The following is a 26,550-nucleotide window of genomic DNA, read 5'->3' as shown; positions in this document are numbered from 1 at the left end:
CATACACACATTTAGGACTGCAGTTTTTGGTATAATTTTTTTGTATTGTAAAATAACAGCTAATTTAAAGCAGGAACGATAAAATTATTGGGAGATCTGTGCATTTTAAATACAAATGTGAAGTACATGTATATAAATAAAAGTAAATAATGCAAATCTTTCCTCTGAAATAAAAAGTAGATGATCTGGTTAAAATTCCCCCCCCTCCGGCATTTTTTCTTCTTCCTTTTTTCTCCCCTTTCTTAAAATAGGGGGAAGAAATAACTAAAGATGGTTTTGAAGACTCCTGGCTGGGGTGAGGGGGAGTTTCTACCACGGCGGTGGTGGATCTCAAGGTGCTCGTGTCTCCCTGAGCAGGCTGTGTCCACCCTGTGCCAGGTACCGAATTTGGGAGGAGGAAGGAGACGACATGTCCTCCACCAAAGCACGGGGTAGGCTGCTGTGTCCGCATACTGCCTTACGTCCCCCAAACCCATCACCTGCATCTTCCCTAAGGAAGCTCTTGGTCCCTGATCTTCTCCACGCCTGTCTCTGAAGGGTGGTGGAAAGGTAGAGCATCCTAAAGAGGAGTCAGAGTCTTCACTGTAGAGAAAAAGGGGCTCGTCCTCCATGCAGGTCACCCAGGATGGTCAGGGCTGAAAAGGGAATCTATTTGCTCCGACCTCCGCAGCGCTGGGGTCATGAGGCCTTGCTGTCGTGATACTGCTGGTCTTTATTTGGTTAGGCGACTGTAGTACTGTCCCAAAGCTCGGGGCTTCTGCATTCAGGGCTTAAATAAGCCCAGTAGAAAGAGAAAATCTCAGCCTCTGCCCTTTCTTACTGCTGATTTTTCCACTAAACTGCTCCTTCCTTTGAATCAGAAAAGAAAAATCTGACATCCCTGGAGACTGTATCATCCAAAGAGTTTTGCTAATAATTTTGCAACCTTATCAAATGTCGGTGCCAGCTGGTGTTTCAGATGCACACAAAAGCTAGGAGAGCGAAGTCGGAGGTGACCTCTCCTCTCCCACCCCTTGGAAGCCCACGTGCAGCACACCCAGCATCCAGAAACGGATTCCTGCTGAGACGCAATCCGTCGTTCTCCATTTATTTTTATGTCGCTCTTCAGCTTTGAAATTAAGCACTGCTGAGATGAAGCAGAGTTGAACCCGACATTTATGAGCCATGAAGGTTTCAGTCACCGCCGTCTCCTAAGACTGTTGTGCTACTTCATCCCACGGCGTTAAACTTGCATGCTGAAGCCCAATTCTCAAAAATTGCTGCCGAGCTGAGCAGAGCATGCCAGTCTGAAAGCACAGCGTGGTGTGTCCAGACTCAAAATGAAGTGAGCAGGGGATAGTGGTTTTAAAGCTGGTTTAAACTCATTTTGGACAGCAGGATAAAACACAGAGGTATGGGGCCACATTTCGTCCCTGCTGTGATTTTTCTTTTTGTGTTGTAGCAAAGAGGTTTGCAGGGAAGGAATGGAAAAGAGTGTGGAGGCTCTCCAAGGCTCTGCGCACGTCCAGGACGATGCTCTTTGCTGTCATTATTGAACACCGTTGGGTAAGGAGCCAAAGAGATATTTGCCATGCAGCTTTTCTTTCCACAGGACTTAAATATCAATCATCTCCAGAAAGAGGGGGAGCAATTTTAAGTCCTTACAAAGCAACCAATTTAACTCGACCACCCTACAGAAAGCCTGGACTTTGGGTTGGATTGGGTGGTGTTTCACAGAATCATAGAATCACTAAGGTTGGAAAAGGCCTTTAAGATCGAGTCCAACCATCAACCCAACACCACCATGCCCACTAAACCATGTCCCACAATGCCACGTCCACATGTTCCTTGAACACCTCCAGTGATGGTGACTCCACCACCTCCCTGGGCAGCCTCTTCCAGTGCTTCACCACTCTCTCAGTAAAGAAATTTTTCCTAATATCCAGCCTAAACCTCCCCTGGCACAACTTGAGGCCATTTCCTCTTGTCCTATCACTTGTCACTTGGGAGAAGAGACCAACACCCACCTCACCACAACCCCCTTTCAGGCAGTTGTAGAGAGCGATGAGGTCTCCCCTCAGCCCCCTCTTCTCCAGACTGAACAACCCCAGCTCCCTCAGCCGCTCCTCATAAGACTTGTGCTCCAGACCCCTCACCAGCTTCGTCGCCCTTCTCTGGACACACTCCAGCACCTCAATGTCCTTCTTGTAGTGAGGGGCCCAAAACTGAACACAGCATTCGAGGTGCGGCCTCACCAGTGCCGAGTACAGGGGCACCATCACCTCCCTGCTCCTGCTGGCCACACCATTTCTGATACAGGCCAGGATGCCGTTGGCCTTCTTGGCCACCTGGGCACACTGCTGGCTCATATTCAGCTGGGTGTCAATCAACACCCCCAGGTCCTTTTCTGCTGGGCAGCTTTCCAGCCACTTGTCCCCAAGCCTGTAGTGTTGCGTGGAGTTGTGACCCAAGTGCAGGACCCGGCACTTGGCCTTCTTGAACCTCATACAATTGGCCTCAGCCCATCGATCCAGCCTGTCCAGATCCCTCTGCAGAGCCTTCCTACCCTTGAACAGACTAACACTCCCTCCCAACTTGGTGTCGTCTGCAAACTTGCTGAGGGAGCACTTGATCCCCTCATCCAGATCATTGATAAAGATATTAAACAAGACCGGCCCCAAAACTGAGCCCTGGGGGACTCCGCTTGTGACCAGCCGCCAGCTGGATTTGACTCCCATTCACCACGACTCTCTGGGCTCGGCCATCCAGCCCGTTTTTAACCCAGTGATGAGTGCACCTGTCTGAGCCACGAGCAGTCAGTTTCTCCAGGAGAATGCTCTAGCAGACAGTGTCAAAGGCTTTACTGAAGTCCAGGTAGACAACATCGACAGCCTTTCCCTCATCCACCAGGTGGGTCACCTGGTCATAGAAGGAGATCAGGTTGGTCAAGCAGGACCTGCCTTTCATGAACCCGTGCTGAACCAGGGCCTTTCTCCTTACCCAAGTAAAAGGTGGGGTTTGGGGCAACTCTTGGATGGGTTACACACGACTGGTTGGTAGTCAAATCATCTGTTGGTATGGTGGAAGCACAAACACTTGCTTTTTTTCCCCATCAATGGGAAGAGGGGAGGAAAGAGAGGCGTACAAATGAGCCAGAGCTCCACAGCTAGCACAGCTTACCATTTTGGAAAAAACAATTTGCAGAAATTTTTGTGTTTCTCCTTGGGGGTTTTGGTTTCTGACCTCATTAAGTAGCAACAAAGTAGGGGATCGAGTGACAAAACGAAAACTCAGAGACATTTTCAGAGACATAAAGTAAAATAGGTGGGGGGACCTTTTAATGAGATGACTGGTGGGACCTGCTGATGAGTTTATGGGCTGGTGGTGGTGGTCCAGGACCCTGGTCCTGGACCTCAGTTAGAGGTGGGCTGAGCTCCCAGCGTTCCCCCTTGCAGGGGTGTCCGGGAACAGTGACACCTCCCTGAATTGTGTCTGCAACACAGATAAATAGCCCCAACGCCCTTGGTCTCATGATTCTGGGACACCAATCATCACCCTATGGCCAATGCTGAGGTCAGGTCCATGATGCCCTTGGAGGGCTGTTTTCTCCTCGGTGAGTTGAGAGACTCAGTGTCAAGCTTGGGTTTAGGGATCTGCAGTAGGGATGTCTTAGGGGAAGTATGATCTGCCCCCAAACAAAAGAGCAAGATCTGACATTGAGATGCACAATCAGACCCTTCCTTCCGCCGCTGCTTCTCTGTGTTCCTGGGTCCCCACTCAGACCTTCTCATGCATCTCCCAGAAGCCACATCTGCAGGGAACTGAGCCAAAAAAACATTGCCAAAAGTGCTTCTGGCCACTCCAGCTCTAACAGGGAGGATAACAACCCACTCCTCTTTACTGCCCTGGCGAGAAGCCCAGGGTGCAGCTCCACGTGCACACAGCCTGCGGGGCCAGGGCTCTTTCTGATCCCGTCCCACCGGCAGTGACCAGCGATGCCACGGGAGGGGGGGATTTGATCTCTCCTGGTCCTCACGCTGACCCCTGAATTTAATTTGGAAGCAGAGGTTTAGCAGGGAGGTGAGGAGTGTGACAGCGGATCACGAAGCATCGTCATGATGAGGAATGAAAGCAGAACATGGAGATAACTCTGGTGTCCACGTTCCTCCATCCGTCCCACCGGCAGCTCGCTGACTGTTTTATCAGGTCTGCTTTCCAGTCTGCAGTCACGACGTGCCTCCGACAGCGTGACTGGCAGTATTGCCATTGACACGTTCCCTGGGATCCCTGCTCCTACCAGCAACCGTTTCCATTTCTCCTTAGAAATAAATAAAAAAAAAAAGCACTTCGAACATTTTTCATGTCAGAGCTAATTCTGCAGTGCTTCCCTTTGGCTAACATCCACCGTTTCCAGACTCGGCATGGAAAGACAACATTTTAATAACCGACACGAGATGCATCCACCCCTATCAGCACATTAGCACCGTTTGCATGGAGATAACGGATGGTAAATTGTTGTTTCTGCTTTAAACGTCCCCTCGCAGCGGTTGTACATCAGCTGCAGGACTTCGCTTGTGCTGCGTCTGCAGTCGCAGCGCGACGGGGGATTGTTGGTCCCCATCGGGTCCTGCCTGCAGGTCTCTCCAACGAACCTCCAGAGATGACCCGGGCTCTTCTCTGTCCTGGGGGCACAGAGGTTGTAGGACCTTTTCTCTGGGAATTGGGGAAAGTCACTTCGCCTGCTCTTGCTTCAGCATTCGTCCCTGTCTGATGTCCCTGGTTGGAGGAGGGAGTGGGGCTCAGTTTCCTTGTGGGCACAGCCAGTGCCCCCAAAAACCATACCCAGACCCAGAGATGCGATAGAAGTGGAGGTCAGGCAAAGCCCCTTCTAGCTATTAGTGGTGCTCCTGCTCCAAAATCTCTTCACCCTAAATCCAGAGTGATTACCAGGCTTGCTTGAAGCCAGTTGCTATGAGCCAGGGCAGGGATGCCCTAACCAGCCCCGTGCTTCGCCCTTTATCGATCGAACCAGCACGTACGAACGAACCAGCTACTGCCCCAGCGCATAAGCCAGCAGGAGCGAGGACAGACCCTGCAACCACAGGAGTCCTGAGGTCTCCTTCAAGGCCAGGTCCCCTCTGAAACCCAGCAGATGCTGGCACCCCCCCATTGCCCTCTGGCCCTAGACCGTCCCCCTCCAGCTTTTCGGGAGCTGACCTTGGGCGAGCAGACGCCTGCCAAGAAGCAGGGAAAGTACATCAGACCTGCAGCGTTTTCACAGCACGTTTCAGGTTCAACCGGCTGGAACTTTCCCAGGAAATTTTCTTTGTGTCGGCAAAACCCCAGCCGCTGAAACAGCGCCCGCGTTGTGGGGAAAGAAGCAGCTTTGACGAGAGTCCCGAGTCCAGTCTTAACCCTCCGGCTTTGCTCCCCCCCCTGCATCCTCAGCTGCTTTGTGCATGCATGAAGACAAACATGATTTTGGGGAGGAAAAAGTGCAACATTTCTGGGTTCAACCTTGAGCTCACTTTGTGTTTAGAAACCAACTTGAATTCCACTCACTATTTTTATATAAATTTTATATACATTTGTTTTCTAGAATTTTTTTTCCACCCAAAATTGGCAAGAAAACATTCAATTTGCCTCGAATCAATTTTCCTGTGATTTCTTCTTTTTTTTTTTTTTTTTTAAGTTGCCAAAAATAACTCACAGATGTTCATGGCATGAACAGAACTCTCCCCGGCTGGCATGAACCACCACCCTCCCTTCTCCTCCATCTCCCCTCCTCCTGCACCCTGTGGGAGGGTGCAGCACCAGCCGCCCCCAGTTATTTCTGCCCCCCCTCCCTGGGTTACATGGTGGCATCTCAGCATTAGTGGCTCCACGTGTCACTAATTGCGGGTGCAATTATTCCCATCCCTGCTACATCTTGCAATGCCTCCCTCCTCCTGCGCTGGCACCAGCTTTGAGCTAAATCTTCCCCAAAGTGCTCCCAAAGCTTTGCATGTGTCACCCCCGCATGCAGCACAAGCAGCCCCAGGAATCGCGTGGGTCCGTGTCCCCTTCCCGGGTGGCATTGATGTCTCTCCATCTCAGCAGAGCTGGTTTTTCACCTGCTGCCCCTCCTTGCTGGGAGGCAGCAGGTCAGAGCTGGGTTTCCAGACAAGCATGGGGCACCTGAGCCCCACCGCTCTGCCAATCCCCCCAAAACATCCCCCCATTTCTTCCAGCTGCCCTTACGGCGCAGGACCAGCGAGCTCGGCACCAGCCTGGACATGCGGGCACGGACAGCCCGGCGTCGCAGACAGGAGCAAGGGGGGTCAGGAAAATGCATGTGTGCTTTATTCATGGATATGTTTGAATATTGACATGTACAGAAGAGATAAGTACAGGTTTTACCCCAGCAGTATAGGCAGACATCAACCATCCTCCCCCACGTGCACGCGCACGCGCAGGCACACGTACACACACAGCCTTTAGCATCACCCTGCTACCTCTGGGGTTATTGCTCCAGCACCGGCTCCCCGCTGCGGTGTGTCCTCCCTGCTCACGCTCTTGCTTTGATGACGATGTGGTATTTGTACATACAGAATATTTCACGGGCTTTCAGGAATGCCAAACCACTGGGAATGGTGCTGGGCAGCCAATAAAATAGAGTTTGGTGGCTACAGAAAGTTTGGCTCGTTCTTTTTTTGGTTTGTTTTCTTTTTTTTTCCCATGACTCTTCTTTGTGCTTATGAAAGTCCCCAGGTATGGAGTAATTCCTAACAAAAAATGACTCCCTTCCTCTCTCTTGGCTCACTCAGTCCTTTGCCTTTACAAGCAGCTGCTATGACTTTGGTGGTTAGTCAAGAGACTTAAAAATGAAGATCCATGGTTCACTTCACAGAGTCCAACAGAGATGAAATTTCATCCAAAAAAATTACTGACTTTTCACAAGGGAAAAGAAATGGCCTGTGCACGCATGTATTTGTGGGTGGGGAGGAATGTAAGCGGGTTTCCTTCCTCCAAAAGGGCTGCTCAGAAGCCATCTATTTTTTGCAAAGTTTGCTTCGTGAACAGGCTTGGAGGGAGAATTGACATTAAATATTGGCAAAAAGGGTGAAAAGATCAGGAAAAAGTCATGCAGGTTTTTGGATTTTTTTTTTCTTAATTCTGCACAATACAGCTGCCCATCCCACCCCCCTGGCTCTTCCCTGCTGGGCAAGAGGCTGGTTGCTCCATGCCTCACTCGATTCATTTTGAAGCATCCCCAGACCAGGGGGAGCGCCTGGGAGAGCAGAACCTGGCCGGGGACAGCACTTGAAGGACGCTGTATCCAAACTCATGGCACAGGACAAAGGCTGAGGACAGGGAGTGCATTTTCAGACCTGCAACCTCAACTCCGCAGATGCTTTTGAGGTCCTTCCATCAAGGGCACGGGGAGGAAGCCCCTCTAGCAGACACCCATTTACACTAACTCACTGCCGTTTGTGCAGGGATCCCAGCAGACCGTTGCCATGTTTTCTGAGCTTCTCATGCAATGCTTCTGTGAGATGATCCGTGGTAGCTGGCTGTCACCTTCCACAGCCTCAGGGCACTTTTAGCTGTTGGTTTGCCATCCTTCCAAAACTGAGGACTTGACTCGAGAAGACACCGCAATGGGAATTGAGGGTCTTGTTGGCTCATGATGCTTAAAGAAAACTAACATCCTAAGGAGTCTTTAAAGCAAGATATAAATCCAGGGGAGATGATGAAGTCTTTCATTGTAATTGTTAAAAATCATTTAAGATAAATCTGCCAGAAAGTGTAAATAGACCATTGGTCCTTCTGTCAGATATGGTAATGGAGTATGTAACCTCTGGAGGTCTCTTTCATCCCCTCTAGTCTATCAGTAGGATTCTTCACATCTATTTTTCACAGCATACCAGTCTTAAGGGAAAGCTGAAGTGGTTGAGAGGTTGCCAGTCATCCTGACCACCTAGAAAAAGTCTGTCTCTGCTGGCTGTCAATCAGAGAAGGAAATGGCAAAGTGGCATTTCAACATCACTGCCAGTGAGTTACAAGAGACACAGGAGTGGAGCCATGAGAGACTGCAGGAGTGGGTACTCCTGGAAAGCAGCTGACACTTGCATGCCCATCCTACACAGAGACTCAGCCTGTGCAAGATGATTAAAGGCTGGTAGAGACAGGTTTGCCGGGGCCAGATACGTAGAAGAGCAGGGCATGACAACAGGACTTGAAAAGAAAGCGGCAGAAGAAGGCAATTCACAGCATGACCTCATGATGTTGAGGTAGTTCCTTGCCTTTGAAGGGCTAAGCATCAGGGTTTAATCCCTTTCTCACCTGTAGCTCAGAGGACACAAGTTTTGTAGAGTTGCAGCTAGTAGTTGTGTCACTTGGTGCACAGATGGAGGACACCAATGTCCTGGATAAAGCGGAGATGTTCACAGCAACTCAGTGCACAGCTATGCCACTTTGAAGGGAAGTAAGGGACTTCCCTGCCTGTAGCACTACCGCCCTGCCTGCTTTTCTGATCTGTGTGACCTTCTTGGCAGTGAAGATCTCGCATGCAAGTTTCAGTTCAGGGTGTGCCCTGGCACCCCACACGCAAGACTTGGATCTTGGCGTGTTCCTTTGTACAGCCCTGGATTAGGACAACCAGGTGCTACAGCCCCGAGGACCTCGAAGAGCAGAACTTTAGATAGGATGCAGGCAGGGGTATTTCTGTGCATGTCTTACACATCCACAGGTGTTCAACTGAAAACAAGAGTGGTTTCATATTGGACCAAAACCCAAGGAAATTGCTGCAGTTTCTCAGCAAAACCTGAAGCAATAAAACATGGAAGGTGTTCTGCAGGGAATGGGAATAAAAAGTGCTGGGCTTTGCTGTGTCAGCTGCTGCTAAGCCTTTCTATGGATCCAAACACTAAGGAACTAACAATGTTCCTTGGAGGAGCACAAACCAAGGAATAAATGGGCTGCTGCAAAGCCCAGGCGTCAATACTCAGGGAGAATCTGGAGCTGTTCTTGTGCCTCCTATGGCGGTCAACCTGGGTAAGCATTTATCCTGGGAAACCTTCTCGCCCTTCCTTACCGTCTTCTTTCTTGGCTTGATCTAGTGAGGGGTTCAGCCCCCCAAGAAGGCACGGGGAGTCCTCAGCTTACCTCCTCAAGGGAAGACCCCCCAAATGCTCAGGTAGCCCAAAGTCACGCATTTGCCTCCTGTGCCCAGAGACACCAGAGACATTTGTCCTCACCCTCCAGCTGGGCTCTGGTTGCAGCTCAGTAGAATGGATTACTTCACCAGCCTTTGCTTAAACGACCTCCCAGCTGAGTAAACAGGACTTGGCAGGAGGCAATGTCCTTCACGTGCTAACCTGGACAGAAACGATTGCCTCTGACAGCTCTTCAAGGAGGGGAACCATAGCAATCCACTCCCTATGCACGACATGATCCATGACTTGGCCTTTCCACAAACTGGCTGGATATTTATGTCCCCAGGGTGGTATCTAGCAAACCTTTTCTATCCTGTCTCTTTCTAGGAAAACTAATGAAATCCCCTGACTGAAGACCCTCTGCCTCTCTGCGAGACCGGCGGATGCACAGGTAGCACATGAGAATGGGTTGCCTTGGGCTCACATCAAGTCCTGCCCACGGGCTCACACAATCATCCCTCATGGAGAAAGGTTAGCTTGAAGTGGGACAACATTGGCCTCTGGTTATTTGGATGTGACAAAAAAATACCTACCCCAAACACTTTACAGGACCAGTGAATAGAGATGCTAGGGTTGGGACACGAAGAAAGCCAGCCGTAAACAAAACGCAACACACGTGTTTCTTCCTGAACACCATCAATACATGACACATGTTTCTCTAAAAAGGAGGGCCCAAGGGGTAGATGACAGCTTGGAGATACATGCTGGTTGCACACTGGCCATGGTTTCAAGCGGGTGGATAATCCCCGCCAGCCAGTTCGTAGTGTGGTTACTTGGTCCACCCCAGAGGTGCTTCAGGATCCTCTCCCGTGAACAAAACCAATCACCTTCTCACCGGTGCTCTGGTTTCTTCAGTCTGAACAAGGTGGGCTGCCTTTCAGGTCCTGAGCAACCCTGGAGACAGTTTGAACTCCACATCGCTTGATGTGTCCTGTCGAGAGCCCCCCAATGTGAGTCAGGAAACCTCCTGACAGCTCATCCATCAAAAGTCTTTCCCTTCTTGGCTGGGGCAGGCAAAAGCATTTCCTTTTCAGCTCTCATTTCTTGGTTCAACTCTCTCCTTCACCTTTTCCAAGGGAATTGTCCATGGCTCCGACCCCATCTGCAGAGAGCTGGAGACACAACAACCAAGCTGTGGAGTGGAAAGGTGGCCAGGACCAAGAATGAGCTGGTTGTCGACGATGCTGATTGTATAAAATCAAATACATTGGCAGACGGATGAGGAGGAGGAAGGGATGCCCACACTCTCACCTCTCCTTCCCATCCCCTCCCTCCTCCCCCCCCTCCCCCGAAAAAGTTACTGGTCTGGTTGTTTTGTAAAGAAACCAACACAAAGAGAGTCTCTGCCTGGCGTGTGCCCGCCCTGCTTCACATCACGAAGAGGCTCAGCACAGCAAGAGCGGGGAGAAGCCACATCTGCAGCGGAGAGGCTGCCCAGCGGGAGGGAGCTGCTGGGCTGGAGGTCCCTGATGACAGACGAGTGGAGCCCCGCAGGAGCCTCTCCTCTCCGGCCACCTGCAAGAGGAAGGAGGCAGCATGGGGTGAATGGTGTGGTTGTTCCCCACCTTGGTCCCTCTGAGGATTTAGGGCTTGGGGACTGCGCAGTCTTCCTATGTGTGTGCATGTGCAGAGGGAGCCAGGGCTAGACCCAACACCCCAGCTCTAGTCTGGAGGTCAGCTCAGCTCTGTTGGGGATGGTGGTGAAGGTGGCATACAGCAGGGTCACCTCGTGGGCACAGCACTGGCTGTGCAGCCCAGAGGTTTGGACACTGGTTGGAGGTGTCTTTGTGTGAGGTGGGTGCCTGTATGCCCACTCTGGTCAATGGCGATCCATGCAGCTTATGGAGCCGCTGCTGGCCAACCGCTTGACCTGGTGGCCTCTTCAGTTGGAGATGTCCCCTGGGTATTGAATACATCTCCATGGGGCAGGTAGACATTTCACCAAGCAGCAGCTGGGAGCCAGGTGCCTTACTCCAAAACACAGTGCATGTGTTGACGTGACTGACTCCCAGCCTGGGCGCCTACCCCCTGCAAACAAACTGCACCCTTCTCCTTTGACGGTGCATTGACATCTGTGGCCAAAAATTTGCTTTACTAGAGACCTCTGTTTGCATTAGTTGATAACTGAGATAATTTAGAGCCAAGGCTCTGCACTGCTATGAAAATGGGAAGCAAGTGGACTAATCGGTCCATCGTAGCTTTCCTCCTCAGGTGGAGGGGCACCAACCTCATTAAACATTGAATAGGATCTGGATCTGAAGTTGAGTCCAAAGTCAAGACCTGACTCCCTGGGCTCTCTTGCAGTGTCAGCAGGGACCATGGTCCACCAGCACTCACACCTCAGCAGAGGGATGTGCTGCTGTCACGTGGAGGTTGGCGATGTGGTAGGGCCATCCCTTACTGCAGTTGCTTTCTCCAGCTACCCACTTGCTGGTGGCAGCCGCAGTTGGCTATCTGGGCTGGACTGTCAGTGATGAGGGAGGTTCACAGCTTCTCCGTCACTTCTAGGATAAAGTGGAAGGTCTGGACCTCAGGCCACTGCTTGGATTGCACTAAGGTCTGGGGAGCACCGGCTAAAAGCAAATCCTCCAAATCTCCTGGGTGCAAAGTTTATGGCCTGATGAAAGTATGCCTGAGCTGTGCATGGCCACCAATGCCCTGAAAAGCAGTGAGGGAAGCTAAAGCCACACTTCTGCACCTCCCAGCCTGCTGCTCTGTGAAAACAGAGTGGAGGGAGGTGAATCGGGTGTTTTCCCAGCAAAAGAAACAGGGAAGAGGCTTAAAAAAAACCTGTTTGTGGAAGCTCTTTGAAGGTATTGGCTAGCCCAGTGCAAAGCCCACACTCAGTCCTTGGAGACTAGTTAACTGACAGCTTCGGTTACCTGAACATTCAGCAAATCAGGGTCACTGTTAATTAATCAATAGTAAAATAATTCCATCTGAAAATTATTCAGGTGGGTGGCATATCAAGATCATTGCTTTTTATTTAAAAATAAAATATTTAATCCCTACTACTGCCATCATCAGTAAATTAATCTGTTATTTGTTTTAAAATAATTTCAATTTAATATTATTTTGATACTAACAATTTGCTGATGGCTAGAACCTTTCATCTGAAATTTTCCAGTGCTTGGCAAACCTTAGTCAGTTAAGCCTCGACGTTATGACCTCCAGGATCCTCTTCTAAGGGAGGAACCCGTGTCCCAGGCAGCTGACATGCTTGTCTGAAGCCATGTGGCTGCCCTGCAGGAGGGTGAAGAGCCAAACCAGTGGTTCTGGCTCCCCTTCTACACCCCTGAAAAGCCCATGGATTTCCCAGTACTTCTAAAAAACCCCATATCTCTCCGTAGCACCCACGAAAGAAAAGAGAAGGTGACCAACAGGCAGGAGGACAGACGCAGGGGTAGGAGCGTGTAGCCCTGTGCTTGATGTTGGGGAAGAACATATCAGGGCATGAAAAGAGGATGGATCAGGGACTCCGGGAGGTGGAGGGGAGGTTGGATGTCTGCATGTAGCTAAAATGACACAGATGGAAGAGGGAGCTGAGGTGAGGAGGGCTGGAGGGCATGGAGGAGGTATAGACACGGCCAAGCATCTCTAAGGGCCAGGTCAGCCCTCTCCTACCTTGGTGGGCTGGAGGTGCTCGAAGATGTTCTCTCTGAGGGTCACCACAGCTCTGTTGGCATTTCGCTCCTGCTTGTACATCTGTGTGGTGGGGGGGATGGATGGGGCCACAGCTGCATTCAGGTAGGTCCCATTGCCAAAGGCCAGAATGGCATTCTCTTTGTGTGGGAAAGAGATGGAGAAAAGTGTTATCAGGGCAACCTTTCCAAGGGAAAGCACAAGCATCCCTTCTCCAGCCTCCTTTGACTGCACCACCCCAATGCATGCCTGAGGGTCTTCAGAGCTCTTTTGTTGAAAGCACAGGGAGCTGGACACCTATAGACTCTTGAGGACCAGGGCATCTTCACACCCTCATTCAGAAGAAGCCTCACCAGCTTGTGGGAGATGCTGCCGGTGCAGCAATGTGCCGGGCGATACTTACGGAGACAGATATTGTCGGTGAAGAGATGCAGAAAGCTCTCACACTCTTCCTGCCGGTTGCCGCTGGCATTGCACGTGCACCAGGGAGCTATGCTGGAAGTTGAGTTGTCAATGTAGTTGGGTGTGATGGGGCTGCCTGCCAGGAAGGATGGAGAAGTGTTACTGCAAGGCTGATACTTCAAGAAGGGACAATGATTTTCCTCCTTGCTGCTCTCTTGGGTTGCTCTGCTTACAGCCTCAGCGGAGCCCCTCCATGATGGCAGCACGAGAAAACCCTTCAAGTGCTGGTGTCACAGGTCTCTTTTGCTGCTGGGGAGGAGAAGAGGGGCAGTTGCAACCCTTTTGTTCACCCCACCATCAACAAAGACTTCAGTCAATTAAAACGTGCTATCAGTCCAAGGAATGGGCAGCTCCTGGGAACTCAGGTTCCCTAATAACATTCAAAAACTGTTTGTGGATATGTGTAAAGGTTTCCACGCTGTCTTTGAAAAAGCCAAACTCAGTCTTCAGACTGGTCAGAGACAACAAAGGAAGGATTAAACCAGCATGAAATCTTGACCCAAAAAGCTGTCAATCTACCCCATACGTCAGGATGGACCAAGTCCAATGGCCATTGGCACTTCTTTTTGGACTCTGGCTGTGCTTGTGCTAACTGCTGCCAGCTGGGTCCCTGCAGCATCTGAAAACCGAATGTGACATCCTCTGAAGTCATCAAGACAGCAGTGGATGGTGATTGCCAGTGGCATCACTGGTGATGGCATCAGGGAACCCCTGACAGAGCAGATGCCCTAGGGTGGCCCATCTATTTCCACCTGAGAGAGAAGCTGGGATCTTGCAGCAGCCCATGGTGCATGGTTTCTCTCCCTCCACTGCAGCTATCCTAAATTACCCCATGCTGATGGCTTAGGCTCCTCTAGTCACTGCAGAGAGAAAGTCCAGCATCTGCCTGAGATCCCAAGTCTCAGCTGTCCACCTTACTGTCCCCATAGCTTTTAGCTGGCCAGAGTAAGAGGAGATGTTTCCCACCCAGAGGATATCTTTCCCACCCAGCCGAAGGTCGCAGCCTCTTACCTATGATCCCTGTATACGCCAGCAGACAGGCAGCATAGCTGTCCCTCCGGCAGCCGCTCGCAGCCTGCAGGGATGGCTGGCAATTAAACTGGAACTCGGCATAGCGTGACCTGATGGAGTGAGAGCACAAAACGGGACATATTAGCACAGGTATTCGGCTCAAAAAGGGACGTAATAGCACACTGGGGGTGTTTACGGAAGGGACCACGTTTGCAAAATCCTTTGCTGCTGTGGGTGTTGCTAAACCAGTTTGAATGAACGTCATTTTATACTCTCCTGCTCTCAGCAACAAACCCAGAAGTGGGTTTTATCCCTTTGAGATGAGATATGAATAGGTGCTGTAGTTAATGTTTTACAGGCTTCCTCTGGGACTGCACGAAAGGTCCAGTCGTGGAAGAAATGTTTGTTTTTTGGTGTGTGAAGCTGGTTTTTGAGGGAAAAGCTGTTGCAGGCAGTGAGGGAATTCATTCTGTATTGCCATTATCTGACTCTTGGGTAATAACTTCCCCTAGAGACCTAAGCCTTCATTTTTAGGCTGATTTGCTGAAAGAGTGAATCGCTCTGGTCCAGTTTCTCTCTCTTCAAAGACTGTGCTTTAAAGGTAGCTGAGGTCATCCTCAGATTAAGGGAAATGCCCAAAGGCTCAGATATGAAATGCTCTACCCGTCATCAGGGCTGCTGCCACATCCTCTGCTGCAGGCACCCGTTCTCAGGAGAAGGTTGGACTCTCTGGAGCCTGTGGAGCAAGAGATGTATGACATACAGCTCTGACTACAGACCACCGTGCCTCCATTTTCACATTGTCCAGGTCAAAGCACCAAACCAACCCACTTAGCACAAAGCAGCTTTGAGTCACACACTGGGCTTGTTGGGACTGTCTGGGCCATGCAGGGAAGTAGCTGTATCATTCAGAGAGAGTGCCAGATTGCTCTTTGCATGTGGCTCCCCTGCTAGCTTGGTTGGATAAACTCCGTAAATCATGCTGCCAACCAGATATTTGCCAACTAATTCTTCAGGGATGAGTGAGTTGTTGGCACATAGGCATCTAGTGGCATTTGGACATTGTAGGACATCTAAGACATCCACATGGGACTTTCAGGTAGGACATAGGACCTACTGGAGATTCAGTTACATCTAAACACGCATGCCATGGCCATGGAAGAAGGCATCTCACATGGCATTTGAGCTGCTTAGGAAACTCAAGCAAGCACTAGCACTGCTGACACTTGAAGGTAGGACCCTTCAGATGGCAATCTGCAGTGTCTGAACTGTGAACTGGGCACCTCAAATGTTTGCTCTGCCTGGGCAATCTCAGAAAAACTGAGCATGTTGCTCCTCCCAGACAGCACCTCTTTTCCAGACGTTTTGTCGGTGCTCCTGCTCAGTGTCAGCACTCTGACGTGCACTTTCCTGCCCACTTCTCTCCTCCTCCCCAGTCGTCATCTTTTTTTTAAATCTTTGTTCCCATGCTTGCCCCATACCAACCCCTTTCTCCTGTGCCATGGCCAGGCAAAAGCTTCTTGCCCAAATTTTTGCTGCATTATTTAGGGGAGGGAGATACTGATGGCAGGTTTTACACTATTCATGTTAGTAGAGCCCACCCCTCCAAGCTGGGAAATTCAAGGGGTTACGGCTACAAAGAAGCTGCAGGAGGACTAAGCAGTGCAGGCAGGTTAGCCCTGGAGTATTTTACTGTATTTCTTTAAAGAAGTGCCATGATTTTTTCCTGGCTTTTCTTGTGGTTTCTGCACCGCTAGCTTTGACCAGGTCACACATCAACCCCCTGCTCCCACCATGTGTCTAGAGGATGTTTTATATTATATATTCAGAGACCAAGGAACCAGATAATTAACAGCTGTGCTGCTTGCAGGAAATGGTTTCCAGCCTCCTGGGAAGCAACACTCTCCCCTTTGAACCTCTTCTTCCCTGCTGGGCCTGCTTGTCTTGTTAGGGAGAGGGCAGTACCCATCCCTTTCAGATACCCTGGGTAGCCGGGGGAAATCTGAGCAAGAGCTGGTGTGGGTCAGGGGCTTTGCATCTTTCACAGTCAGCTTCAGATGTATAGCTCAGTTGTTCGCCTTCATCCTCGTTTCTGAGGTGCAGAGGGGTGAGGGTATTAGTACCGGTCCATCCCTCCAAAAGGATGCTGCTGCTCTCACCTCCCTTCATGAAAAGACATGTTTTTTTTAATTGTAATTTAAAGATGACGTGCTGGCAGGGGATGGCTGCTGGAAGTTCAGCTCAGGAAGTCCCAAAGCCCACAATAATTAGAGACTGGGACAATAGTGGGAGATGTGTCCTACATTTGCTCTTGGGCTCTTCTCCAGGTGTCTGCTCATGGCCACAGCTGCGCCCAGGACACTGGGCTGGGACCACCACGTTTGGTGCAGCACAGCTGCCATTACGGTCTTACATCTCTTACTGACAGATGGACTCCACTCCTGAGAGCTGTATGTGGATTAACCTTCTGGAATATCGAAGACGTTTTGAGAAATAGAGGGGTGAAAATAGTATAGCTGAGGGAAAACCACTTAAGGGGTACGGCTGTGAGTGTGCACATTGGGATGAGTCTGTGCATGTGTGCTTGCATGGGGCTTAAATGGAAACAGAGGAGCAAACCACCCTGGCCACAGACTACATGGTGGATGGGGAGTGAGAACTGTGACTCTGAGACTCCTATTGCAATCACTAGAATCGTCCAGCCTTGTAGCAGAAGGGGATGTTTTTTATATATATAAGTAATTTTTCTAATTAAAAAAAAAAGAAAGCCATGGTTTTAAGGTATCTACAAGTGCCTGTGACTGTTTGTTAGCATCGCTTGGGTGCTCCTCTAGGATGCTCTGGGCTAGAGGAGATAGTAAGGAGACATACTGGTGAAAGTGACTGCAAGCACCCCACACCACACCCCTGCTTAGCTTGTACCTTTCTGGAACTATTTCCATAGCAGGTCTTTCTTTAGGACCAAAGCCAAAAACCCCTAAAAAAGGTCTAAAAAAGCTCTAGCACAAACTTCTCAAATCTTCCTCTATCTGTTAAAGCCTTCTGTACAGAGTATGAGACAAGGACATGGGTCACGGGAAGGAGCCACTCAGGCAGTGGCCTGTGTCAGTGGGTTGTGGTGGGATGGGTGCCTCCAGACAGGATCCTTCAGGCAGGTGCATTGGCTCTGGTCACCGGCCTGTCACTGGCGGATGAACCCCAGGCTTGTCCAAGGGACAGCTCTCCATGTCGGCCACCCCAGTGTGCAAACATTACCTGCAGACGTAGTTTTCCCGGCAGGAGTCCAGAGGCGCCAGGCAGTTGGGCTTCTCCTTGGACTCATAGGAGCAGGCAGGAACGATGGTCTGCCGCCGGCGTTCGGCACAGGCTGTGTCATCGCAGGGGCAGAAGAGCAGCTCGTGGGTGTATTCGGGCGGCACGCGGTCGAAGAACTTGCGCAGAGCCTTGTGGCACTTAGAGCGGTTGCAGGTGTCAGCCCGGGCCAGGCGTCGGATGCAGAAGGAGACGTACTCCGTCCGCAGCCGCTGGCACATCTCGTCCACATTGCAGGCTTTGGCGGCGTCCAGACACCGGTTCACCTGGGTCACCTCATTCTCAGACCCTGTGGCGTGGTGGGAGATGGTGATGGGGTTTTGCACTGACCTCCCCGCCCAGCAGCACTACCTTCATCCAAGGTAGCCAAGACCTTCATCCCCATCCTGCTTCTATCCATGGCCACCGCGGTGAGACCACCACCCGCTCCAGGAAGGCAATGGCCAGGGTGAAGACTACATTTTCTCTCTGTGTCCTGGCAGGACCAAATCCCCTTTCCCTACTCACCTTTCCCAAGAGGTGCCATGGCTACACAACAAACCTCACAGCCCAGAGCCCCCTCTACCAAACTCCTACATTTGATAAAATGAAGCTTTGCTCTACCCTGGGCATCTCTTAACACTTTACCAACGTGAATTAACCAACTTGAGGCCTGGGAAGACAGCAGTCTTTAGAAAGTGCATCTCCTTATGGCCATGACTGGATCCACCAGGGTGATGGGACCTCTTCTAATGGACCTTCTTTTTCAAAAACGTTGCTCTAGATGAAACACTGAGTCAGTGGCAAAGCTGGGTCTCCTGATACATGGGTGATCTGCACTTACCCTTGCACCCCAGACTCTCTACCCTGTGCACTGAGTTTCCTCGGGCCTCCGGAGGGTCAAGTCTGGCTTTGGCAGCAGCTGTGCTATGTTCATCCCAGGACCTGCCCAGCTAAGTGAGAGCTGTCTGGGTCTCAAAGCGCCACAACAGTGCTCTGGCTTCCCCCATCCAGACCAGTCCTGCCCAGTATGCCCACGTCCTAAGGAGCGACAGTGCCTTCATGGGATGCAGATCAGAGCTACCATCCAACCCGATGCCCCCGGGGCCTCGATGCTGCCTGCATGTGAGCGCATGCCGGTATCTCCCCACACCCTTTGCAAGGTCACCCCTTCGCTGGCTTCAGCAAAATCGCTCTGCATTTCCACCCTCTTAAACAAGAGGGGAAAGAAAGTCCCAGATTAGCAGTCTGGGTGGGAGAGCAGGGGTGTGCTGTGGGGATGCAGGGAAGGTGGAGGAAAACTTGCAGCAGGGGGAACAATCAGGAAAATAAATCCCAAACTGTGGTGACAGATGAGAAACACACTGTCTTCAGTGGGCAAACAGGGGTCTCATGAGTTTATATGCCAATGACCTCCTCTGCAAACGTGGGGAATAGGTAAGAGGGAAAGGTATTAGTATAACACTGGTTTTAGGGCTCCTTCAAAGAAGGTTGGGGCTCTGTTTCATAGAGGGGGGGGGAAATGCTACAGAGTCCCTGGTAGGACTCAGTTGAGACATTAGGCTCTGTCTGATCGGAGAGATAAGATGAGGGTCCTCCAAGCGTAAGAGGGAAAATGAATTTGAAGTCATTTGTCACCTCTCTGAATTAAGCCCATGACCTGAAGCACAGTAGAAGGACTTTCACCCCAGCAGAGAAGGATTTTTTTCACAGAGGAAAAATCCCCAGAATGATAAATTTCCAATGCAGAGTCAAGCCCTATCTTTGGCCGGGAGTTAAAACCAGGCAGTCACTGCTGACAAGTGTTAAAACATTGACAGTCTCTCTGAGCACTTCAAAACTGGCTGCCTTCCTTCATTTTCACTGACGTTATCAGATGCTCCCTCTCCGAGCATTTATTTTTCCCTTCCTGTTGTCCCCGCTGCTTACAGTGAGCTGGAAGTCAAATTCCAAGTTTTGCAGTTATTTTATGATGGGTGAAACTTTTGCTCGGTGTCTTCCTACCGTGTAGGTACTTCCCTTTAAAAACGCCCAGAGATTAATATTGTTAGAGCATCGGTTTAAGCTGGGGAGCTGTCAGCAAACGTGTAGGAAACAGTTATTTGGAAGGGTTTCATTACCCATTCAGCTAATGAATCACAGGGAACACGCTAGCTTTTCTCCTCTTCCCACGCAACAACAGAGGATGGCTTTTTTAAATCACCACTAGAATTAGAATGGAGGGATATAATTCTGTTTTTACATTTTTAATAGTAGCCATATACTGTTTATGTAAAATTGGGTTAAAAATATCTGTTGCTCTGACTTGGCATAGGGTCATGGGGATGCCTTATGTTTCAACAAGCTCTTGGGAAATTTTTTTTTTTGTAGGTTTGAAAGAGGGTCCTTTGGCAATGCTGACCATATGATCCTGGGCACTGGACAGGCATGGGGTGGCAGGTTGTAACTTATGTTATAGAAGGTGTTGATGAGTATAAATAGGGAAAAAAAGGTTAAACCAAGAAACTTCATGTCCCTAAATGGATGCTGAGTCCTTTGGTACATATCCCTGCTGCTCTGGGCCTATTTGCTTTGCTGCCCAAGTGGTTTCAGTTTGCTTTAAAAACATGACAATGTATTAACCATGCATAAAAATCCCCATCTTTGGATTTCACCATGCTCTGAAGAGCCCTGTAGGACTTTCAGCGAAAGGGGAAAAACTCTAGTAAAGAAGGCCATGACCCAGCAAACAGCTTTGTGCATGCTTCACTTTCCACGCTCAAATCAGTCAAGTGGAGTCAATAAGAAGATGTGAGGTCAGGGAGCACCCCGCTTCCCTTCGCTGCTCCGATTGTCGAGGGCTGATGGGTTAATTTGCTCCCGGACATTTTCACCTAACAAGTGCCTCGCCATGGCGGGGACTGCAGGCATCTGTTGGCTGCAGGGACCTGCTGCTCCTTACTTGCTTGGGCCCACTCCAGCTGTGGATGCCACCCCAGAGTCAGGTGCACATTTGGGAAGAGCTGCAACAGGACTGCTGGTTTGGCACGTCTGCCGGAGACACACAAGCAGTACGTTACCTGCTCCCGGACGGGTAGTTTGGTAACAAAAATCACCATCGGTAAAGCTTCCCCATGGCTGTGGTGCATAAGCAGAGCTGAACGCTGGTGGTGGTGGCAGCTGTGATGTTGGTGATGGATGGCTTAATAGCTACCGCACTGAGCTTTTAGCTGCTGAGCCAGGGGTTCATGCCCTCGAGGGGGTTAAAAGGTGTCAGGCAGCTCTGCTCACATTATTAAGTGAATTACATGATGCAGAGCAGAACTCGGGTCTGAGTCCTGAGGTTGCCCTCAGGGCATGGGGTTAAAGGCTGTGGCTGGGATCAACCAGCAGGTCAGGTTATCAACCTTTTTGCCTGCAGAGTTTGGCCCTGTGACCAATGTGGAAGCACCTTCTCATACCTAACGATACCCAAGCAGCCCCTGCTTGGCAGGGTGTCCGCATGGCACAGGTCATCTACCTGCTATGGTGAATCAGCCCACCTGTGATGGCTCATTGGAAGAGGTCTTCCTACCACGTCCCTCAGTCCCAGCCCTTCAAACTATGGACATGAAAAAGCCAAAGAATGAAAATCACAAGTGCTTCTTCCTAGGACACGTTCTTCTACCAACAGTTTAGCACAGGAATCATAAGCAGCTCTTTGGTAAAATGATTGCAAGACCTGAGCAACGCTTTGCGAAGAGACCACAAGCGTGCACAAAGGACTGCCTTGTCCATAGCGCTTGATCCCACAGCCAGTTCCCCCCCAGTTTGAATCAGTAAGTGTAAGAGCATCTTCCCACCCACCTACCTGCGGTGATGGATGCCAGCCGGACATAATCAAAGCCCCTGATGAACGGCTCGTAAGGGGAACTCTCCAGTACATTCATGCCTGGGGTGAAAAGAGAAGTTGGTGAGAAGGCAACTGAGGCTCGTGAGGGATGTCTGAGATGTACAAGGTTCAACATCTGCAGTGCCGGTTTGCTTGGTGGGTCCAAGAGGACATGTGTTCTAAAGGCCATAAGTAAATGGATACTCAGAGTCATAGGAACTGCTGTGTGGCCATATCCTTAGAGAAGGGAATAAGATGTAACTGGCTTTTAAAAATATATCACAGCTTTGGAGTAGGACAGCCTCTCAGAACTACTGAGTTGCAACCTTCTATAGCTCAAGTCTTGGGCCCCTTTACAGGGATTGCCACTGAGGACACCAGACTGTAGCACAGGATCTTGCTCATAGGCAGAGTTCCAACCACCATCTCCCTACATACACGGGGTTTCCATCACCATTCTTGCTATTTTCTGTATGTCACTCCCTGGGTCAGTGGTCCTCATCTGATTCCAGGACACAGACAGGGCTGTGCACAGGGTTGCATGTGTGGCAACACACACGCCTTCATATTTATTAACACCTCTCCCCTTCTCCTTGCCAACAGCCCTTTCTTACTTGGCACGGAGCTAATGACCCAGAGCTCCCGCAGAAACTTCCCCTCTTCACTTTTAAGTTGCTGGGAAGCTAATTTCATTCAATCGGTGCTTCCCTTTCATCCGCTCAATGGTCTGTAATGCCCTGTCATCCTGATGGATACCACAGAATATTATTGAAGCAAACAGCTCAGTATCATTTTTTTTTATTAGACATTTAGATGGATATGGACAGCAGCAGCAGATGTACTGGCTGGGATAAAAGGACTATCAAACCTCATGCTCCGGGCATATGCTGATCACCAGCTGCGGTCAGGAAGAAATGGCTCCCAGGGTACACAGCCCTGTGCAATTACCACAGGTGCATTACAAGGCAGCTTTACACCTTCATTGAAATATCTTGCATCATTACTGACTGGAGAGGGGCCCATTTGTATGTTCCAGCGTAGCAGTTTTATGTCCTGATGATATAGCACCTTATCAGAGAATTGTTATCGGGTTGTCATCATGTTATTGTGTCTCCAAATGGGAAGGTGGCTAAATACAGGCGCGCTCAAGAGGAGCTGAGTAAATAGTATGCTTTGTAAATTCCCTGAGCACACACTTCCACAATTGATTTTATAAGAGGGCTTCTAGGAAGCTTTTTACAGCCTCCTGGGTACGTACGACTGAGAGACAAAGCCCTACACGGAGCATGTGGATTGGCTTCCTTTCTCAGTCAATTAAACATGTGTAAGGACTCTGAAACATGTGACTATTATGAAATATATTTCCCCATGGAAATTAAGGCAAGGAAATCAAAGGTTTGGGAGTGTGAATCTGCATTGCAAGTGAACTTGGTGCTTGAAAAAAATGCGGGGCTCAGGACACGACAGCAGAGGAGCAGTAGGGCAGAGTCTTGGCAGTCTCAACAACAGCCCTCTCACAGTCATGCCCCAGATGGAGGTCCCAAGCCGCTGGGCAGGAAGCCCATCCAGCCTGGCCACCCAGCACCCATCTCCTACTCTGCATCTGGAGACCCACACCCGGCCCCTGCCCGCTCCCAGCGCTCCCTGCCATCCCCTCCCTGCTCTTCCAGCAGTGGTCTCGGAGCTGGAAGTCCTCCTGACACCACTGTCCTGCACAGCCACGTCACAGATGAACTGTGTCCAAAGCTTCAGGCCACGAAGGTCAGCAGGGCAGGCGTTGTGACGCAGCCTGTTAAGATGAATGGAGAGGCTGGATTGCCACCTCTTCCCCGGGCTTCACTTCAATGCAAACAAGTTCACCTGGCAAGTAATTGTGGGCAAGATTGGATCCTGGAGGATGCTGAGGTCTCTTATTTCCCCAGTCAGTTCATATCACTGTGCTCTGCACCCTGCAAGCTGTGGCACCCGAAAGCTTTCCGGGAACTTGATCAAGCAGTTCCTTTTCTGGCAAGCCTGTGCATTATAGTCTCCATCCTCTTTGTTTTGCGTGGCCTTTTGGCCTGTGTTATCACCCCTGCACCTTTCCTTTCAGCTTTCAGCCAGCAGTGTTTTATTAATCTATTTCACAGCCCATGGCTGGAAGGTTCTGGTTTATTCCCTGTTTTAATTTTCATGGTGCATAAAATACTCACCAGCCTGACAAAGAAGAGTTATGGTCACTGAGGTGCACTTTTATGATGACTCTTAAAAAATGTCAAAACCCAAACTTACTAAATACTGGCTCTGGGAACACTTTAAATCCCAACTTGATGTCACCAGCCCCAAATCTTCACTAACCCAAAGACACTGGTCTGTTTGAGAGCCTCCGAGTGATTTTTTTTAAGTTCATGCTGTTTTTTTCCTCAATGACCATGATTTGTACAGTGTTTCTGTAAAATCCATGGCTTTCATGGTCTTGGCTAGCATACTTAGATGCAAAACATAGCAAGCATTTCCCCAGCAAAAGATCTCAAGGTATACTGGGGATGTCATAAAATAGGGGCCAGGTTAAAAAAAAGGAAGGAGGTGTCTCAGGTTTTCAGGATTGCTTTTCCCAAAATGTCATTACTGTGGGGGTCTGTAGCTCTTGAGAGGGAATGGGATACTACAGGGGTGACCTTTTTTGCAGCCACTTTGGTGCTAGGGAGCTCTGTAGAAAGCCCCAGCAGTAATTCCTTTTTAGGAAGATCATCAGAAATGAGTACCCTGCTCGACTGACCTTCCATCAATGTGTGGTGGATGCTCCAGTAGACACTCAAGCAGTGCTTCTCCTTTTTCATGCCTCGCTTGCACTTGCAGCCATACAGCTGGCTGGAGAGCAGGGCTGTCACGGTGCTCCGGCACTGGTTCTTGGCGTCAGGGCCCAGCTTGTTGGCTCCATTGCCTGCGATGCATTGCCGGAGGGTTCTGAATTTGGCGCTGCAGATGGGGTCGTTGGTGCAGGACTCACCTGCTTGAAGGCAGTCCCTGCTCGAGCTGACAGCTTCCGCCATACCTTCTGCAAGAAAACCAGAGAAGGGCTCTGAGGGTGATGGAAAAACCCCAGATGGGAAATGAATTGTATCTCCCATGGGCTGGACCACGCTGGGATGTCCATCTTCACATGCAGAGATGGAAACCTCTCTCAGCACCATCCACTCTACAAGCAACGACCCTGCTTCTGAAGTCTTTAAGTGGTCAGAGCCCTCTCCAACAGATCAACTGGAGGGTTTAAATGCCCACACTTGCCACTCCTACTCATGGATTGCCCCCATGACAGGGCTGAAACACGCTGGCTGCTCAAGTGTGCTGCAGCACTGCTCAGCAGTGTCACAGAGGAACAGAAGTGGGTGAAAGGAAGTTGGAGGGATGTTAAGGAGAGAAGAGACAACCTGAGATTCAACACCTGAACCCAGCCCTCTCTCCCATACTGCTGGGCCACCAGCAACAGTGGTGGTGGATGTATGTGGTCTCCAGCTGAGGAGCCAGAAGGAGAGGTCACCTCTCTCCTGGAGACCAGGTTCTTCCCGATTTGAGAGAGTGACCCTGGATGGGGTCAGCCTGGAAGCAGGATTACATGTGGCAGAGACTCGACCATTCCTGGTGCTTGCTCTTTCCTGCTTGGAGCACAAAACCTCTCCAAGCACTTTGCCCTCCCAGCTCTCTATCTCATTTCTGCCCTCCAAAGTCAATGGCAGCCCAATGCTATGGAGACCCCAGCCTCTCCTCCTTGCACACGATTTGACTCTGCCTACACTTCCCTGAAGCTATGAATGGCTCTGTGTGGGGTGTTTTGACATGGAGTCAGCCCACATGTGTCCCAGGAGTTGGCCCTTGTTCGCTGTTACCACCTCCCCAGGACTCCCACCGTTTTGTCTTGGCTTTTTCCAAGCTTCTGTAAATTCTCCTCAGAGTTACTTGTAAAAAATACAAAATGCTCTGTTCCCCATGCTGAGAGTATAGAAGAAAGCATGGGAGGAAGACATTATTGCTACGTGTACACCAATGAATTAAACATGCTCAGCAGGGCTCGGTGGTCCTGTGCCCCCATGGCCTGGAGCAGACCATTTCCATACTATTAAATGCTCTTCCTCTCTAAAGCAGGCTGGCTGACATGTAGACTGACTCTTGGGGATGGGTCGCGGCCTGCATTTGCTCCAAGGCTCACGGCTGCCTGGCTGCACCTTGGCAATGGCAGGGCCAGAGGCTCAGCCATGCTTAGCAGGGCATGGTGGCACCCAGGTGGTGGAGAGAAGACAGGGGTGGAGGACAAGGCAAATTGCATGCTTTCCAGTTGGTGTGTTTCTCTAGAGCATGTTGACATAGGTCAGGCATGACTGCACCATGGCTTGGGGGAGTGATGAAGAGGGAAACCTTGTTTATGGAAGGGCAGGATCAGTCCCCGTGCCTATAACTTAATTTCTGATCTCTGCCATACTATAAAAACAGAAACTGTTGTCATGACCTTGATTGAGGACTTCTCAAATGCTTCCCGAAGGAACTCCTTGTCCCTAACAGAACTTCCCTTTGGACAGTAATCAGAAGGGTAAGGATACTTTACCCTTCATGGCGTAGATAAGGTGGGGGCACCTTCTGGTTTTTGAGCCTTTCCAGGGTCTGCTCCTGGTGACACCCAACTCAGAAAGCATTAGAAAATTTTCTCTCCTCTGGGAAGAATTTGGGGCCCTGATTTGCGTCTCTGAGGACTTTATGAGATCTCCCCTGTCTCCAAGAGTCTATTGATCTCTCCATAAATACCCGTTTTCCTCCTTCCACCTGCTACCTCTCCTGCCCTGAATTTCTTTCTGCATCTGCCTCTGCTGCTCTCCCAGTTCACCACTTGAGCCCAGTATATCCATTTCTCTTCCCTCGGCGGTCGCAGGGTGTTTGCTAAGAAGGAGCTGCTTCTGTTGCTCTTGATTAGAGTAGAAGGTAGCAGCTGGAGTTCAGATATTTCAATTACGTTTATTACAAACTTTGGGTGAACCCACCAGGAGGTTTCCTCCTGAAATATCCCAATGGCATCTCAAATGCAAAACCTTTCATCAAACTCCAGACTATTTTGAAGTGCCTCATGGCCAACGTCAAGCTTTCAGTTAT

General features: G+C 50.1%; 1 protein-coding gene across 1 annotated transcript; it reads right to left on the bottom strand.

Moving 5' to 3' along the window:
* Positions 1–10,544: 10,544 nt before the first annotated feature.
* On the bottom strand, positions 10,545–26,018 carry GFRA4 (GDNF family receptor alpha 4). Its single transcript, XM_059817857.1, has 8 exons — positions 26,012–26,018; positions 24,191–24,469; positions 21,412–21,492; positions 17,547–17,892; positions 14,292–14,401; positions 13,222–13,356; positions 12,801–12,958; positions 10,545–10,691 (listed from the first exon to the last, which is right to left on the bottom strand). Exons 1-8 carry the CDS (start codon positions 26,016–26,018, stop codon positions 10,545–10,547), a joined length of 1,263 nt encoding a protein of 420 aa, XP_059673840.1.
* Between the last annotated feature and the right edge of the window lie 532 nt (positions 26,019–26,550).

This window comes from Gavia stellata, chromosome 5, assembly GCF_030936135.1.
Source record: "Gavia stellata isolate bGavSte3 chromosome 5, bGavSte3.hap2, whole genome shotgun sequence".
NCBI lineage: Eukaryota > Metazoa > Chordata > Aves > Gaviiformes > Gaviidae > Gavia > Gavia stellata.
Note: the sequence above shows the minus strand (reverse complement) of the source record. Positions and strands in the feature narration are given on the sequence as shown.